At 39.1% G+C, this 17,414-nt stretch overlaps 2 protein-coding genes across 4 annotated transcripts in view; one reads left to right on the plus strand and one right to left on the minus strand.

Moving 5' to 3' along the window:
* Positions 1-17,414, plus strand: part of IQGAP2 (IQ motif containing GTPase activating protein 2) — a 264,053-nt gene that overhangs the window by 162,783 nt on the left and 83,856 nt on the right. For both annotated transcript variants that reach the window (XM_010949276.3, XM_074360016.1), the window contains exons 10-12: positions 5,230-5,393; positions 8,492-8,652; positions 13,711-13,835. In XM_010949276.3, coding sequence (XP_010947578.3) covers positions 5,230-5,393; positions 8,492-8,652; positions 13,711-13,835 — 450 coding nt within the window. The remainder of the gene's footprint in view (positions 1-5,229; positions 5,394-8,491; positions 8,653-13,710; positions 13,836-17,414) is intronic.
* F2RL2 (coagulation factor II thrombin receptor like 2) overlaps positions 1-17,414 on the minus strand; it is a 35,122-nt gene that overhangs the window by 1,935 nt on the left and 15,773 nt on the right. The window contains exon 4 of one of the 2 annotated variants that reach the window (XM_074360025.1): positions 3,364-3,678. The exons of the other annotated variant lie outside the window; for it this stretch is intronic. Within the exon in view, the coding sequence (XP_074216126.1) occupies positions 3,392-3,678 (287 nt within the window). The 3' untranslated portion in view covers positions 3,364-3,391. Of the gene's footprint in view, positions 1-3,363; positions 3,679-17,414 lie in introns of those variants that run through there. 2 annotated transcript variants of the gene reach the window in all.

Raw genomic sequence — 17,414 nt, forward strand, 5'->3', positions numbered from 1 at the left:
GAGACAACTGTATGCTTTAAAATGTCAGTATAACTACTTGACAAGTGTTCCCTCAACCATATAGCTTATTAAAATGTTAAAGTGTCTGCATTCATAGCAGCTATAGTAATGACAGTAGTGACAACTTTGGTGGTAATGTCACATCTGTTGTCAGAGGCTTCAGCTTTGTTTGAACTGCAGCCATTTAACTTTAGGGTTTGGTACATGCATTCCATTCATTACATATATGCTTGAGACTTTGTTAAATGCAGAGAGTGTAGAAGAGTGGTTAATTAAGAGTACTTTTAAAGGATATGATTTTCTGGTAATATTTTACCATCCTGTTGTCATATAACAGAGTTTTCAAAGGTGAAGCAAAATCCTTTTCAGAGTAATCGGAGACACAGCTGAAAGGCCTTGGATGACTTTAACAGAACAGCAGACATGACAAATGACCACTGACCTTGCCTTCTGGAATTCTTTCATTTATTGTACTAATTCTAAGAACAGAAAAAAGTTTTGGGGTTCTTAGGGTCCTTTAGAATTAGTATAAGTTTTGTAGGCGTGGGCATGAAAAATTGCATTAGTTGTAAGTATTTCCTGCTATTGAATGATGTGTTTCAGTAGAAAGGTCATTGAGCATAGCTCCTTGTGAATGTAGCAACAGTAGATTGTCACGTTAGAAAGGGTTAGAATAATCTTAGCTGTAGTCTAGTCATGTTTTAGGGAGCAGACTAATCCTCGAAAGGCTGTAGAAATGTGTGAGTCTGTATTATTTCTACTACCCTGAAGCCTTCATGGTAGGGAAAAATCCTGCTGGTTCTGTTCAGTTTGCTGCTGCTTAGTGGCAAAGTTCATCATTCATTCTTCCATTTGGTCAGCAGCTCTATTTCTGTTTTCTGGAAACTATGCTGCATCTACTGTTCTGAGCACCCTCAGTTTGGTCACTAAAGTTCAGGTCGTTGTAATCTGAACAATAAAACTGGTAGAGACGTCACAGCGCTTCTGGTTGGGTCAGATAATGTAAACCAAGGTATTTCTGTGATCAGGGCCCTTTTTTTTTTTTTTTTTTTTTTTTTAGCTTAAATGCTACAGTGCTCCCTCCTCCACATTCACAGTTTTGTTTTCTGCAGTTTCAGTTACTTATAGTCAACTGTGGTCTGAAAATATTAGATGGAAAATTCCAAAAATAAACAATTCATAACTTTTAAATTGCATGCCATTTTGAGTAGCATAATAAAATCTTGCACCATCACACCTGGAATATGGATCATCCTTTTGTCCAGTGTATCCTGCCTGTTAGTCACTTAGTAGCCATTTCAGTTATCATATCAGTCATCATGGTATTGCAATGCTTGTGTTCATCACCCTTACTTTATTTAATAATAGCCCCCAAAGCGCAAGAGTAGTGATGCTGGCAATCTGAATATGCCAAAGAGAAACTGTAAAGTGTTTTCTTTAAGTGAAAAGGTGAAAGTTCTTGACTTAATAAGGAAAGAAACAAAAATTGTTTGGTGAGGTTACTAAGATCTACAGTAAGAATAAATCATCTATCCGTGAAATTGTGAAGAAGGAAAAAGAAATTCGTGCTAGTTTGTTTTTGTTTGTTTTTATTGTATATATATATATTTTAGAGAAATATCATCAGTTTACAGTGTTGTGTCAATTTCTGGTATATAGCATAATGCTTCAATCATACATGAACATACATATATTTGTGTTCATGTTTTTTTCACCATAAGTTACTATAAGATATTGAATATAGTTCCCTGTGCTATATAGTAGAAACTTGTTGTTTATCTATTTTATGTATATTAGTTAGTATCTTGCTGATTCACCTCAAACTGTAAAATTCCAGCCACTGTCATGATAAGTGCTTAGTTAAGATGGAAATGGCATTCAATTTGTACAATAAAACATTTTAAGGAGACAAGATCAAGAAGGCAGAATAGGAAGACCCTGAGCTCGCTTCCTCCAACAGCCACACCAAAACTACAATTATATATAGAACAAGTCTCTCTGAGAATGACTTGAAGACTAGAACAGCTCTTCTGCAATTAAGGATATAGAGGAGAAATCACATTAAGACCATAGAAGGGGAAGAGAAGTGATCTAGGCAGGACCCACACCCCCAGCAGGTGACCCACAAGTGGAAAGTGGTGTCACAAACGCAGAGGTCTTCTCTAATGAGCAAGGGGTTCAAACCCCACATTGGGTGCTCCAGCCTTGGGGACAAACACGAGGAAGATGAGCCCTGTTAACTGATTTTGAAAACCAGTGGAGCTTGCTACCAGGAGAGCCAGAGGGTTGTTGGAAACCAAAACTCTGCTCTTAAAGGGCTCACACACATACTTACTTGCTCCGAGTCCCAGCACGGAGACAGAAGATTGGAAAGCGCCTAGTGTTCTTTCCAGCCTGCCAAGACCTCACAAGCATGCCTCCCAGCCCGCCTTTGGCTCCAACACATGCAGACTGCATAGGGACGTTTCTGTATGAGGGCACACCATCAAGACCGGGAGAGAGATTTGTTTTGCATAATTCATAGAGACAAACGCATAAAGTCAAACAAAATGAGAAGACAGAGGAATATGTTCTAAATGAAAGAACAAGATAAAACTCTATGGGGAGGTGAAAAAAAAAAAAACCTGATGAAGTGGAGATCAGTAACTTACCCAATAAAGAATCCAAAATAACAATCATAAAAATCCTCACTGAATTTGGGAGAATAGAGGAAAAAAGATTAGAAAATAAAAAAGAACCAGTCAGAACTGAAGAGTATAATGACTGAAATGAAAAATATGCTAGAAGAATCAACAGCAGATTAGATGATAGAGAAGAACACATAAGCACCCTGGAAGGCAGAATAGTGGGAATCACCCAACCAGAACAGCAAGAAGAAACAAATTTTAAAAATAGAAATTGTTTAGGGGACCTTTGGGACAGCATCATTGTACTAACATTAGCATTTATAGGGGTCCTAGAAGGAGGAAAGAAAGGGGCAGAAAACGTATTTGATGAAATAATGGTTGAAAACTTCCCTAACCTGGGAAAAGAAACAGATATCCAGGTCCCGGAAGCACAAAGAGTCCCAAACAAGATGAACCCAAAGAGATCCACATCAAAATATATCGCAACTAAAATGGCAAACGTTAAAGAGAGAAATGTAAGGGCAGCAAGAGAGAAAGAGTCACATTCAAAGGAACCCTGTAAGGCTATCAGCTGAGTTTTCAGCAGAAACTTTACAGTCTAGAATGGAGTTGCATGATATATTTAACTGCTTGAAGGAAAAAAACACCTGCAACCAAGGATACTCTACCAGGCAATGTTACCCTTCAGAACTGAAAGAGAAAGAATTGCCCAGACAAGCAAATCCTAAGAGTTTATCACCATTAAACTGACTTTGCAAGAACTGTTAAAGGCTCTTCTTTAAGCACCCCCCCCAAAAAAAGGGCAATAACAAGAAATAAGAAAATATATGAAGAGGATATCTCACTAGTAAAGGCAAATACAGTTGACCCTTCAACAACACAGGTTTGAACTGTGTGGGTCCACTTATACACGAATTTTTTTTTTTCGGTAAATACATAGCAGTACTACATGGTCTGAGGTTGGTTTTGAATGCACAGATGTGGAACTGCGGGTATAGAGGGCTGACTGTGGAACTTGAGAGTCTGCAGATTTTGGTATCCACAGTGCGTCCTAGAACCAAAGACACACATAAATGGTAAGATATTTTATTTTCATGGATTAGAAGAATTAATATTGTTAAAATGTCCATTCTACCCAAACTAATGTATAGAGTCAATGCAATCCCTATCAAAATTCCTGTGGCATTTTCCACTGGACCAGAATAATCTTAAAATTTGTATGGACCTACCAAAGACCCCAAATTGCCAAAGCAATCATTAGAAAAAGAATAAAGCTGGAGATACCATGCTCCCTGACTTCAAGCTATACTCCAAAGTGTATGCTGAGTGAAATAAGTCATACCAAAAAAGAGAAATGCTGTATGTTTTCATTTATGTGTGGAATCTAAAAAACAAAACACATGACAGGTAAAACCGTAAGAGTCATAGATAAAGAGAATAAAATAGTGGTTGCCAGAGGGGAGGTGGATGGGATGGGAGAAATGGTGAAGGGGATTAAAAGATACAAACTACCAACTATCAAATGAAGAAGTCACAAGGAGGTAATGTACTGTGCAGGAAGTATAGTTAATCATATGGTAATAACTGTGGCATATAATCTGTAAAACTACTGAATCACTATGTTGTACACTTATAAATAATATAATATTGTAAGTCAACTATACCTCAATGAAAGAAGAAAAAAAGCATTTTGAAAGACCACTTTTGTTATAGTACACTGTTACAATTTTTCTATTTTATTATTAGTTATTGTTGTTAATTTCTTACTATGCCTAACTTATAAATTTAATTTTATCTTAGACATGTATGGATAGGAAAAAAATGTATATAAAATGTTCAGTACTATCCATGGTTTCAGGCACCCACTAGGATTCTTGGAACATATCCCCTAAGAATAAGGGAGAACTAACATACTAACACAGAATTATTTAATCATACGAATTTTGGCTGTAATTTTTCTTAAAAATATCTGAAATTATTTTTCCTTAAGAATCACACTTTACAGAGCACAAGAGATGAGGGAGGATTTTTGGAGAGCTAATACCATCCATATTAAGCAGCAGTGTGTCTGGGCGTCCCCTGGGGGTTTTCCACGGTGCTGATTCAGAGGGAGGGTACAGCAGTAGGGCAAGTCTTGCTCTAGTCTTCACATCGCTTTAGTCTCCTCGAGGAGGCAGTACGAACACACCAAGAGCATTAAAGAACAATGCCTGCTGGATGTACATGGCCCAGCTCTAAATACTGTGGGGAGTCCCAAGGTGTGAAGTCCTCAGGAACTGGAACAATGTGAAGGCTCCATGGAAAAGATGGGACCAAAGCTGGTCCCGAAGGGAAGGATTTGGTAGGGAAGTCACACGAGACAGGAATGACCGCATACCTCCAGCTCCCTCAGTAGTGAGGTTTTTGTGGGGACCAGCTTCAAGGATTGGGCTGACTTCCAAATACAAGCTGCCATTTCCAAGCCTTTGCCTACTATTCAACTGCAGCTTTTCAGAGTTCACAGTAAGTGACTACTTAGGTTCTAATCCTTGGAAAGATGGGCTGGTTGGGTCAGGCTGCAGTGGGAAAAGCAAACATCTGACGGATGTGTCCCCACCCTCAGGGCTGGCTGCGGTGGACCACATCAACGCTGTCATTCCAGAAGGCGACCCTGAGAATACGCTGCTCGCACTGGAGAAACCCGAGGCCCAGCTGCCTGCTGTGTATCCCTTTGCTGCTGCGATGTATCAGACCGAGCTCTTCAACCTCCAGAAACAGAACGCCATGGTAAGTCACAGGAGGCTCTGGGTACAGAGATGTGAATTCTGAGTCCAAGCAGTGAGGAAGGCTGTTTAGGAAAGGTGAGTGGGAGTGTAGAGTCTTTAACTTGTGCCAGTCCCTGGTCTCACTGGCCTCCTTGTGCCAGTTCCACGGCCACCTTCCTCTTTAACTCCTGCTTTTCATCTACTGGAATCTGAGCTCAGTTAGGAAATGTGGCCACTCTCTGACAAATACGTGTTGAAAACTGGTTGTTCTTATTCTCTGGGTGATTTTTGGAAAACTTTGGATAATTTAATAACTATAGTGAAATTTTTTTTAAAAAAATATGTAATGCTTTTTGATATAGAAATAAGCTCTGAATCTGCATTTCTAGAAATCTGCAACCAAGAACATTAGCACTGTGGCCTTGATGTTTGTAAATGTATGCCCCTTACTATGCTAACAGTAATAAGCATATAAGGTTATAGTAAATAAGAGCTCTATCCTAGTATAGGATGAAAAGTGCTAGAAGCAGAGCCAAGAATTTAGTATATGAAAGAGCTAGGGTTTCGAAAAGGTAGGAAAAGGAGTGAAATCTTACAAGTGTTTAATCATTTGGGAAAGAAAACATTACCTCACTATACATATCAGAATAAATTTCTCACATAAAAGGTTAAATGCAGCAAATAATTTAAAAATTAAAGTTCTAAGGAAAGATGGAAGGACATTGTATCTTAAAAATCAGAAGCAATACTGCTCCACCAAGAAAGTAAAGCAAAATACAGTTATTTTCAGAGATCAAGATTAGTAGAGAGCTCTTACCTAGTGCAGGTATAAGTTTGGGGCAGTGGGCGTCCCCCACACAGTGATTGGAACATGCATCCAGAAAGATGCAACCTTTCTGGAGGGTGATCTTAGTAATGCATTTATCAGAGGCTGTTACCCGTTATCCTAACAATTACATTGCCAGGAAATAAGCCTAAAGAAGATGATCAGGAAGTTGTAGCCACAAAGGGATGTTTCCCAGCATTGTCTGTGATACAGGGAAGCAAGAAACAAACCACATGTTTAACTGATAACAGATCGCACTTCCTACTATCAGGTGGAAAAATGAGATTAAAATATACAGCATTATCTTGTTTTTAACAATAATAAAAGAAAAATAGTTTTAAAAACCCCAAAATCTCTATGAATGTTTACACAAATTAAAAGTTAATGAAAGTGTGTATCACTTTTATTATTATTATTTTATTACATTATTAAAGAACTTGGGCAGTAGGATTTGTTTTCTTATCCCTGCTTATGAAGACTTACTATGTTTTATAAATAGAAAGATACTACAGCTGATCCTTAAACAACAGGGGTATGAACTGTGCAGGCCCCTTATGTGTGGATTTTTTTCTATAGTAAATTCTATAGTACGACACCATCTGCAGTTGGTTGAATCCAAGGATGCAGAACCTTGGATATGGAGGAACCAGTATATGGAAAAACCACTTATACAGAGGATAAATTATATGCATATTTTCAACTGCATGGAGTGTCGATGCCCCTAATCTCGGTGTCATTCAATGGTCAACTGTATTTTGTAATAAAAGAAAAATAAGTTATTTTTTAAAATTCCACTTAGGTGAAATTAATTATTAATTATTAATTATTAATAATTGTCCCCCACCTCTCTAGCTGTGAGGTCCCAGGCTGCCTCGGCTCCAGCATGGTCATTCATCCCCAAATAATCAGTACTCAGCCCACAGTGGTCCAGCGCACCATTTCTTCTCTGTGTGTCCTTATCCCTTCGGCTGTGTACCACTTCAGATATCTGTGGTAAATCTCAAATGATTCCATTCTGCTCTTTACTTGTAATTTGATACCTTCCTTATGCATTAATGTAAGATATTTAGGTAAAACTTACGTGTTTCCTGTAAAAAAATCCTTCTTCCCATTTACTTTGGAAGGTAAAATTATACTTTGTTAAGCTAAAATCGATTTGCTGGGAGATTTCTGTGCTTTCTTAGAAAGCTATAATGCATTTTAATATAAATGTTACATTATATATATTAACTATATCTATAATATCCTAAATGTAAAGATAGATATCAGGCTTGTTTTTTTTTTCCCATGCTCCCTTTCTGTTCCTTCAGTGTGATGGAAGAAATAACCCTTTTGAAGTTGAGCCAAGTCAATATAAACTAGTTAAATGGAAGAGAATGTTGAAGAAGGAAGATGTTCTGAAATTTGAGATGTACTTTTAAAATAAGCCAAATCCTCACTTGCTTTACTTAAAGCTTTACCTCACATTTCTTCAAATATCTATACCTTAGGGTACATTTAAATTTTTCTACCCAATTATAAAAATGTGACTTAGATTAACTTTTTAAGAATAGAATTAATATTCTTGGCTTAAAAATTTGATTTACTTTTCTGGGATTATAACCTTTAGTTGAAAGTCTCCCCTCTTTTCCTTATTCATAATTCAAACTGAAAACTGTTAGCTATGCTAAAATCTTACCTCACTCTAGGGCAGTAACAATGTTATCTAATCCTTGACTTAATAATTTGGTAAGAGTGAGCTTGTAAGCAGCCAATATAGCTGGGAGTAGGAGTCAGCCATGGCAATGCAGATGTTTGTGGAATCATAACTAAGGGTTGTAGTTAACTCAGTCCCTGAAATGATCAAAGGAAGCCATTTACTGGGTTTTTTTTTTTTTTTTTGATTGATTGAAGTAGTTGATTTATAATGTTGTGTTCGTTTCTGGTATATAACAAAGTGATTCAGTTAGACTTACTTTTTTTCTTCTTCTGATTCTTCCCTATTTTAGGGTATTATAAGGTATCTTATATAGTTCCCTGCACTATACAGTATAACCTTGTCGTATATCTATTTTATATACACTAGTTTGTATCTGCTAACTGTAGCCTCCTAATTTATCCCTCCCCGACCCTTGATACAAATAAGCTCATTTACCTGTTCTTTAAAGCCAGTGAAAGATAGGTGGCCAGAAAGCCCTCTCTGTTCTCATAACCTTTGACTTTTCATTGTTCTTTGAAGTGTGCATTCTGAGCCCCCACCACATACACGAGGTGTGTGATTGGTAGAGTTTATATTGCCATGTGTTTTCCAACAGAACTACTTGGCCCATGAGGAGCTCTTGATTGCAGTGGAAATGCTGTCTGCTGTTGCTTTACTAAACCAGGCCTTGGAAAGCAACGATCTTGTGTCTGTGCAAAATCAACTCAGAAGCCCAACAATGGGTTTCAACAATCTGGACGAGACATGTGTGGATCGGTAAGGGAACATTTTCCAAACCTTTCAGTGCAGAAATGTGTGTTTGGCAGATCTCACAAATTAAGGATTTGTTCTTGTTTTTTGTTTTGGGGTTTTTTTTAAGGGGGGGTGTAATTAGGTTTATTTTATTTTGTTGTTGTTGTTGTTGTTTTATTTTAACAGAGGTGCTGGGGATTAAACTCAGAACCTTGTGCATTCTAAGCATGCATTCTACCACTGAGTACACTCTCCCCCGAAGGATTTGTTCTTGCTGAAGAAATCCATATATCCATGCTTATTTTCTTGAGAGCTAGTCTGCTTTGTTCTAAGAGTCCTTCTAATATTAGAGCTCTTCTCTGCAGTATTCCTTGTAGAGGAACAAAAAGTCTAAGGAGGATCATCCTGTGGCAATTACTGACTGACTTTGTCATTAGCAAAAAGAATTTGATAGGCTAAAAATAAAAGTTGAAAGTATAGTTTTCTCTTGGGCTTCTTTTGGAGACAACAGAGTATAGAAGAGTGGGGAGCAACCTTAATAATCGTTCAGTCCAGTTTTCTTATTTTACTGTTGAGGAAATTAAATCTGAATTTATGGACCCAAAGTTGGGCATTTGCGCCCAAAACCCTATTCTTCTGATGGCTAAACCAAAGGAATACTGAGACCACAGTGGATCATGGCAGTGGGTAACAATTTAGTGTCTTTCATTTCATGTTCCTGAAATAGGCTACTCGATAGTATAGTTGATAGAGTTTTAAAACACTATAGCAGATCTAGAGAGAAAATTAAGGGGCAGGAATAAGGAGCCCAACTAGAGATTAAGACAAAAGCCCAAGTTAAAAGAAGTGAATTTCCATCCTGGATTCTTGTGACCACCAGGGGGAGATGTCTTCACAGATTTTGACAAAAGAACTTTTCAGATACTTGTTCTGGAACTTCTGAAAGAGATAGGTTGAGTGATTCTCTGGGGTCATGTACAGTTGTACAGGAAAAATAAAAGAGACTTCAATTTTTAAAAAATGGTTTTGACCGCTTGTCTATGTAGAGAATGGCCCAAAAGTAGGAGGACAGATTTTCCTTGTTTTTAGTCGTCTAAAAGCATGTAAAAAAGTCATGTAAGTGCTCTTACATGTCTTAAATTTGACCACCTGTTTCCTATAACTTCTGTAAGTCTATTTCCAAAGTAATTTATTTCTACCTCCACTGTTTATGTTTAATGGTACATCCTCTCCTCCAAGCTTAGAAACCTCATGTTGACTTGAGTTTTCCTCTGTCCTCTGTGGGGCACCCTAGTGCTGTGAATAGCCTGCTCACTTTTCTCCCAGACAGTAGCCAATCCCTGTGCATGATAACTCTGCATAATGTTTCCATTTCTCAGTGCCCACCTCATTTAGACCTTTGCTTCCGTAATAACCTCCAACTGGTCTTCCTATGTCTTTTCTGTCCTCATTGGTTCTTACTTAACAAGGCTTTGCTGCTGCCTCTCAGTGCTAGAGAAGACAGAGTTGGTCACTCCCTAATGAAGCCTCACAGTGACATAGGGCATGTTGATGAGATAATTATCAAGACTGTCCCACAGACTGAGCATCCTTGGCCATTGCCCTCTAAATGATGGTACCGTCTCTCTCCAGGTCATCTATTTGGATTATTAGAACTCCTCTCTGCTCCCGTGCCAGTTTGCAAATAGTGCATTAAGGTAATGGTCCTATGCCCTATTTGAGAACCACTTTTATTCCTGTGGTTTTTCAACTAGGGCCACAAATACAGCTTCAGAGTTCAAGTATTCTGTATGAAAAACTTTAAAAATTTGTGTTTAAATAATCTTTTAAAAATTTGATTTAAGCACTTTCTGGGTCACCTGGATGACCCAATGCTGACTTGAAATTCCAGGGTCCCCTTTGGTTCTTCTATTGACCGTTACATTGGCTCCAAGTCATCTTCCAGAGCCTCAACATTTCAGTTTCCATGTCAGCTTTTAACCCAGTTCTTGGGAGCCCAAGTTGGCAGGTTTTCAAGTTTAAGGAACACTGGGCTTCTCCCTTATGGTTGTACAAGTTTTTCATAGTGTATGGGTACTAGGCAGGGCCACCTTGATGAGCTCTTACAGAGTCTCTACGAATTTACCATGGCATCCACCCTTGGGGCTGCGTTTTCACAGAGAGGTTCTCTTGTCCAATTCTCACAAGAGTAACGTAGGGTTGGCATTGGCTCTAGGCATACATAGTTCCCAGGTTAATTGTCCTAAAATGTAACTATGTTTATAATGCACCTCTGTTTGATTGTCTCCTGTTCTCATCTGAATTAAGAACAGATTCCTTCTCTGAGCGTGTTCTGCCCTTTGCTCCAGCTACATCCCTCCTCCTATTTTGCACTCCAGACAAGCTGGATCTGGATACACTGTGTTCATTCTGGCTAATCTGCTCCTCTGCATTCTCCTCTCCCCACTGGGAACACGGTGCCTGCCACCCATCTCTGCCTGGCATGGCATTGGGCTTTCAAGGCCTCCCTGCCAAAGATGATGCTTCCATGAACAGTTTCCATGCTTCTCCCACCCCAGCTAATGGCATCTCTTCTGAGAACTAGCAGGATGTGATTAGAGGAAAATAGTCTTGGAGCCCAGGATATCTAAGTTTGACTCTTCCTAGCCAAGCCCCTTTCTCCTCATCTATAAAGCACAAAAACAAGCCCCCACAACAGAAACACCTACTCTGCATCGGCATAACAGTTTTGAGAATGAATTGTGTGGTTCACTTCCTGTCCCAGGCAAGGTCCTCCACCACTAAGCATTTCCTTTCACTTCTTCCTTGGAACTCCCGTTACCTCTACTCTGACAGACTGTCTCTACTTTTATGGCCTTTCTTGCACTTTGCTTTTATACACTTTCTGAGTTTTTGTCATCCCGCCTAATGGACTGAAAGCTCCTTGAAGTAAAGGCTGCATCTTTCTCCTCCTAATCGCCCTATATTGCCTGCCACAGGTGTTGCACATAATTAGTGCTTAATAAGTGTCTGTGGAATGAAAGTGGAATTTTAATCCTCTCAAAGCTTCCCAAGTCTGTTAGAAAGATACCCTTACTAGTCCGTCTGTAGCAGATGGCCAGGAGAGCTCTGAGAGAGATGGGGAGAAAGAGACCTAGACCTGTCTGGGTAAACTACAGAATATTTTCCCAAGTGGATCCCTTTTGTACTGGAGACCAACACTTGTATGGAAAGCCTGTGGATCTCAGTTGTGTTACTCCTTAAATCGTTTCCCTTTGGCTGGTGTTTGTTCATTTCTAAAGAAATGATGGGTGGTTGTGGGTTTTCCTTAATTTCTCTTTTCATTCTTAAGCTTTTTCATTTTATCCCCATGGGCTCATCGTTAGATGTCAAGCATGTGAAATGCCCGTAAGGATTTTGGGCTTTCTTACAGGATGGTCCCCGCCTCTAAGGGATGCGAACCGGTGCGAGTTGCCGTTCACCCATGCTGTTACTGTGCTTAGTGCTATTTATTATATATTGCTACTAGTAAGTAGAGCAGAGTATTTTCTTAGGTTCCATACTCTTGATAAGATGAAATTCTCACACGGGACATTGAGACAGTTTTGAGCCTGTGTTTGATGATGCCTTGTTCAGCCACAGAAAATGAGTCATCACCACTGCTTCCTACTTTGAATGATGTTTTTCTCTTTCAAGCTGCACTCAGTGGAAGGCACCTCAGTGCCATCTTGGAGTGGGCAGAACTTCGAGAAAATTTGTCATAACCAGGAAAACAGTTTTAGACTCCGTGTGATGTTACTTCTTTTAAACGTCTACTATTAGCATCTCCATAGGTTCTATTCAGAGGTCAGACTGCATAGCGATACAATATGTCCATAGAGGATGGGTCATTACTGCCCTGGTGTAAAGATGCAAAAGCAGCGGGGAGGCGATAGCTCAGTGGTAGAGTGTGTGCTTAGCATGCATGAGGTCCTGGGTTCAATCCCCAGTACCTCCACTGGAATGAATGAATGAATGAATGAATGAATAAAGAAATAAACCTAATGACCTCCCCCACTGCCTCCAAAAAAAAAAAAAAAAAAGATGAAAAGCAAACTAAACTATTGAGCTTCTGTACTTGGGCCTGGAAGAGCTCACTCTGGTTAGCTTATGGTTATGACAAAAGTTCTATCACTTTTGAATGGGAGAATTGATGATGGAGAAATGAAAAGTTCTTAGTAATATGTCAGGATGGATAACCTTTATTCCTAAAATTTCTCAAGACAAGAACAATAATCGGAGTGTTGAGCAAACTCTGTTTTCCAGAGGGCTGTGCAGAGGACGGAGGTCAGGGGTCAGAAATGAGGTGACAGTGAGCAGACGCAGAGGAGAGGTTGTGAGTAGCTACCTGAAAGCCTGAGGAGCAATGGGCAGGTGAAGAGGAATTCTAGAATATTCTGGTTCAACTCCTGCACCATCTCTTCAAGAAAACGTACAGGGAAGTTGTGTGTTATTCAGCAAGGTTTCTGGAACTGCATTTGCATCTTACTTGATGTGTCATTGAACCTATTAAGCCACAAGGTAACCCAGCTATGTTAGGGTTACCACGGAAAAGATCTCTCAAGGCTTGAATTTGCAGAAGGAATAAGAAAAAAGGAAGGAAAGAAGGAAGGAAGGAAAGAAAAGAAAGAAAGAGAGAGGGGAGAGGAGGGGAGGGGAGGAAAGAAAGGAAAAGAAGACCCTCAATGGAAAGGTTGAGAACCATGGTAATTCTGAATTTTATCATCCAGTCATCTGAAGACTGAGCAGAGCCAAGACATGCAAAGGGAAGGAAAATTAGTAACTAAAAAACAAGAAATTTCACAGAATTGAAAACTTGAGTTACGTATGAGGTTGGAATTTAAGGAATTTTCATTAAACGGCATTTGTACATAAATATTTTTTTGAAAAAACAGCATTAATAGCAATGAGCTCAGTGTATGGTGGCAAAGCTGCACAAGACAATTTGACATGGTGTCTAACCTCAGCACATCCCATTTGGCCACCTGTGTCAAATTTAAGGTGCGTGACTTGAACAAAGAGTGAACGTCCCTGATGAGTATCACGCCTGTTTCTCTCCTACAGTTACGGAAATGCACTACTCTCCATTAAAAAGGAAGCCTTATCCCAAGGGCAAGATAACTTAAGCTGGAATGAAATTCAGAATTGTATTGATATGGTTAATATTGAAATTCAAGAAGAAAATGACCGTAAGTATGGAACACTTCCCTTCTCTAGTTACAGCGGGAGAGTAAGGTATCTGCACAACATAGTTCTCTGAATTAGGGCTGTAAATTTGTGCTCATGGAGCCCTGGTTGAACACACTCCCCTAACATGTATGTGTGCATTTATGTTTAAATGTTATTTCTGTACAACAATTTCTGTCTCAACATATCATAAATGTTACAAAGCAAACATAAAAAGACATAAAAGGATAAAATAAAAACACATAAATACAGGTCCTAATATTTTCTTATTTATTGATACTTGAGAGATGACTGCTCTCAATAACTCAGCTTTTTAAGCACTTAGCTTTATTTTGATCTTTGATTTGAGCATTTTTCTGAAATACAACACAAGTTCCTGCCCTCAGAAGACATGGCAACACACTCTAACTGTGGTTTTATGATCACAAGTCATGGTGATTTGCTGTGTTTCTAGAACTTGTGAGCTCCCAGCATGAAAGTGGATAATCCCAAGACAAATTGCCCTGAGACGTGCTTTCTTAAATGTCAGCTCACTTCCTTGTTATTTGCCTCTTACTTATAAATAGACTGAAGAATGAGGAGCTGTGTAACTTAGGCAATCAGTATATTTGCTCCTTTTCTGTAATTTAAATTACCAAATTCAAGCTTCAAGCTGCCTTTTTCATCATGAAAGCAAACCAAACCACCGCTATCTTCTCTGGCTTTCTCTGAGCAATTTGACACTGGAGTAGGGTTACTAGTGTCCTAATGACCTTCATTCTACTGTCCAGCTTTGACTTAGCTTTCTAACTCACTAGCTCCAAGTTTGCAGTAGAATAGGCAGATCCTTCCTTAAAAGTTTACGATGGTTTGTTCTAGTTTGTTTTGGTATGGTCTTACAACCTAAGTGTCCATCAACAGATGAATAGATAAAGATGTGGTATATAAGTACAATGGAATACTACTCAGCCATAAAAAAGAATGAAATTTTGCATTTGCAGTAGCATGGATGGACTTGGAGGGCATTATGCTAAGTGAAATAAGTCAGACAGAGACAGACAAATACTGTATGATATCACTTGTATGTGGAATCTAAAAAATACAACAACCTAGTGAATATAATATGAAAGAAGCAGACTCACAGAGAGAACAAACTTGTGGTTACCACTGGGGAGGAGGGAGGGATAATATAGGGGTGGAGGAGTGGGAGGTACAACCTACTGGGTGTAAAGTAGGCTCAAGGATGTATTGTACAACGTGAGGAATATAGCCAGTATTTTTAATACTGTTGTAACTGGAAAGCAACTTTTAAAAATTGTATTAAAAAAAAGATTCATAAACTGCTTAAGCTCTACGCTTATTCTTTATAAATGTAAAAAAAGTTTATGGTGTTTTGCTGTACTTTGTCTTGGTAAGGTCTTAACTCTGATCTTCTAATATTGTATCATATTTTGTTATACTAGAATCACTCTTGAGATAAAAGGTATTTGTTGACTTTGTTAGTTAATTGTATTTGAATAGTTTCCTTCTCTTTCTTGACTATTTATCCTATGAGCACTGTTCCCAACATCAACGCTGGGTTTGATTTTTTTGTTGAACATCTCATTCTCGGCTGCTAATAGAAAACAGGGTCCAGGTGTGCTGCCTTGACGTGGTGTACCAGAGATGCCACTGTTAGACTGATTCCTGAACGCTTTTTTCACTTTGTCCTTTTCAAGTTGTGTGCAGATCTGAATGTCCTCTTTTGTGATCTCATGACTTTCTGCTGCCTCTCTGCCTTTCCTTTCAGTGAATCATTTTGAAATCCCTGCAGTCAGGTGGCTTCCACACCAGCCACTTAGCTCTTTCCTGACACATTGGGAGCTGGTGGCTTGCCAGATGTTAGTTAAGAGGGAAGCACTAACTTAAGCAGATGTTCAGCATCATTAGTGACAAGGAGGAAGGGGAAATGGCGGACAGCACTGGTGTGTGTGTCCCGTTACAAAACTCAGTCCCCCAGCCTCCTACCCTTCTGCTTTGCTCCTTGACCCCCAGCTCCACACTCCCAGTCTTCTGCAGCAGCGGTTTGGGTACCACGCAAGGGTAGGACGCCTCTCTTTGGGTAGGCAAAACACAGGATCACGTTCCATCTTTGTTTTCTAACTTTTTCCCAATTCTTTCTGGCAATACCCACAGACCAGGTTTGCTGTGGTGGTTTCTGTATGTCCTGCTTATACAGGTGAAGGTGTGAGTTCTCAGTGCTGAACAAGTGTAGTTTTACTCTCATTCTTGACATTGATTAAAAGAGAGGGGGTGGGGGAGGTGCCATCTTGTCCCAGATTGTCATATAGTGCCTTTGCTTTCACCAGGAAAAGAGAAACAGTAACATAAGTATAACTTAAAAGGAAAGTGGTCTTTTGTAGGTGGATATTTTTAAGCAAAAAATTCTGGATTTGCATGACATTTATCTAGGTGACTGTACTAGTAAGTTATTCTCCATGGGACATACAACACATGGGACATTATCATATTTCTTTTAAGCATCTTGGCATGAAGAGCATGTGTCATCACCAGAGTAATTATTTTAGAGACTAATATATCCTTTCCAGAATAGGGGGGCCTTAATACAAAAGATTTAATTTCTCTGTCTTTTGGATTGTTGTTTTGTGAAAATAGAGTATTTTTGTTTACACTTCTTGAAGTATTGACTTTGATACCATATATTTAGTTAATTGCTTTAAAATCTAAATAAAAATGTATAGCATTGCAAGCAGGCATGAATTGTGCAATATAGAAATTAAATCATCTGAAGGAACTGAGAATTTTTCATGGACATCTTGAAAGTGCATTACTCTCCCCACCCCATCCCTGCCACACACTCCAAGGTATATTCCTGTGTCTGAATTGTGGTGCGGGTGAGGCATGCAGCTAATAGGAAATGGTAGATATGGAGGGTGAATTGAATGGAGGAGCTGCTAAATGCATTTCCTCAGACTTGGATGCTTTGTTGATTTCTTAATGGAGAGTTCACTTCTCCCAGTTGAGCCATAGAGGAGTATTATTTTAACCACGTAGCTTAAACAAGGAGGTTTTCTTCCTTCTAATTATTGCTTTCGAAATTTAGTAGGTACCATTCTTTGTTGATTACCTTATCAGCTGTCTCAAAAAGGGAATGTCCACTCTCTCATTGGACTAGAATATTCTAGTATCACGTGGTGATTTAAAGAAGTGGGCCATGGACTGAGGCTCAGCAGTCTTTGCTCACATGGGATTTTCTCTTTACTTGTGAACAGAGAAAGTGATGCAGATGTGCCCAGAGGGCTTCTGGGAAGGCTTTTCAGCTCCTGTGAGGTCATTTACTATGACATCAGCAGCTTGTGTTCTTAGAAACGCCCCGAAAACTTAAGCAGATGATTTCAGTCAAGTCAGCTGGCATGCACTCATTCCCAGGTGATCGACTGTTAGGAACACGTTCTCTTTCTCAGATGTAGTTCGGTAAAGATCATTTTTGGATGGGATGTTTAAAAGTACTTAGAACAGTCTACCCAAAGGAGTGTCCTGAGAATGACATAAGTGTTCTGTGTTCTCCAGTTTATAAATATTGCAGGGTAAAATGATAGTAC

Source organism: Camelus bactrianus, chromosome 3 (assembly GCF_048773025.1).
Source record: "Camelus bactrianus isolate YW-2024 breed Bactrian camel chromosome 3, ASM4877302v1, whole genome shotgun sequence".
NCBI lineage: Eukaryota > Metazoa > Chordata > Mammalia > Artiodactyla > Camelidae > Camelus > Camelus bactrianus.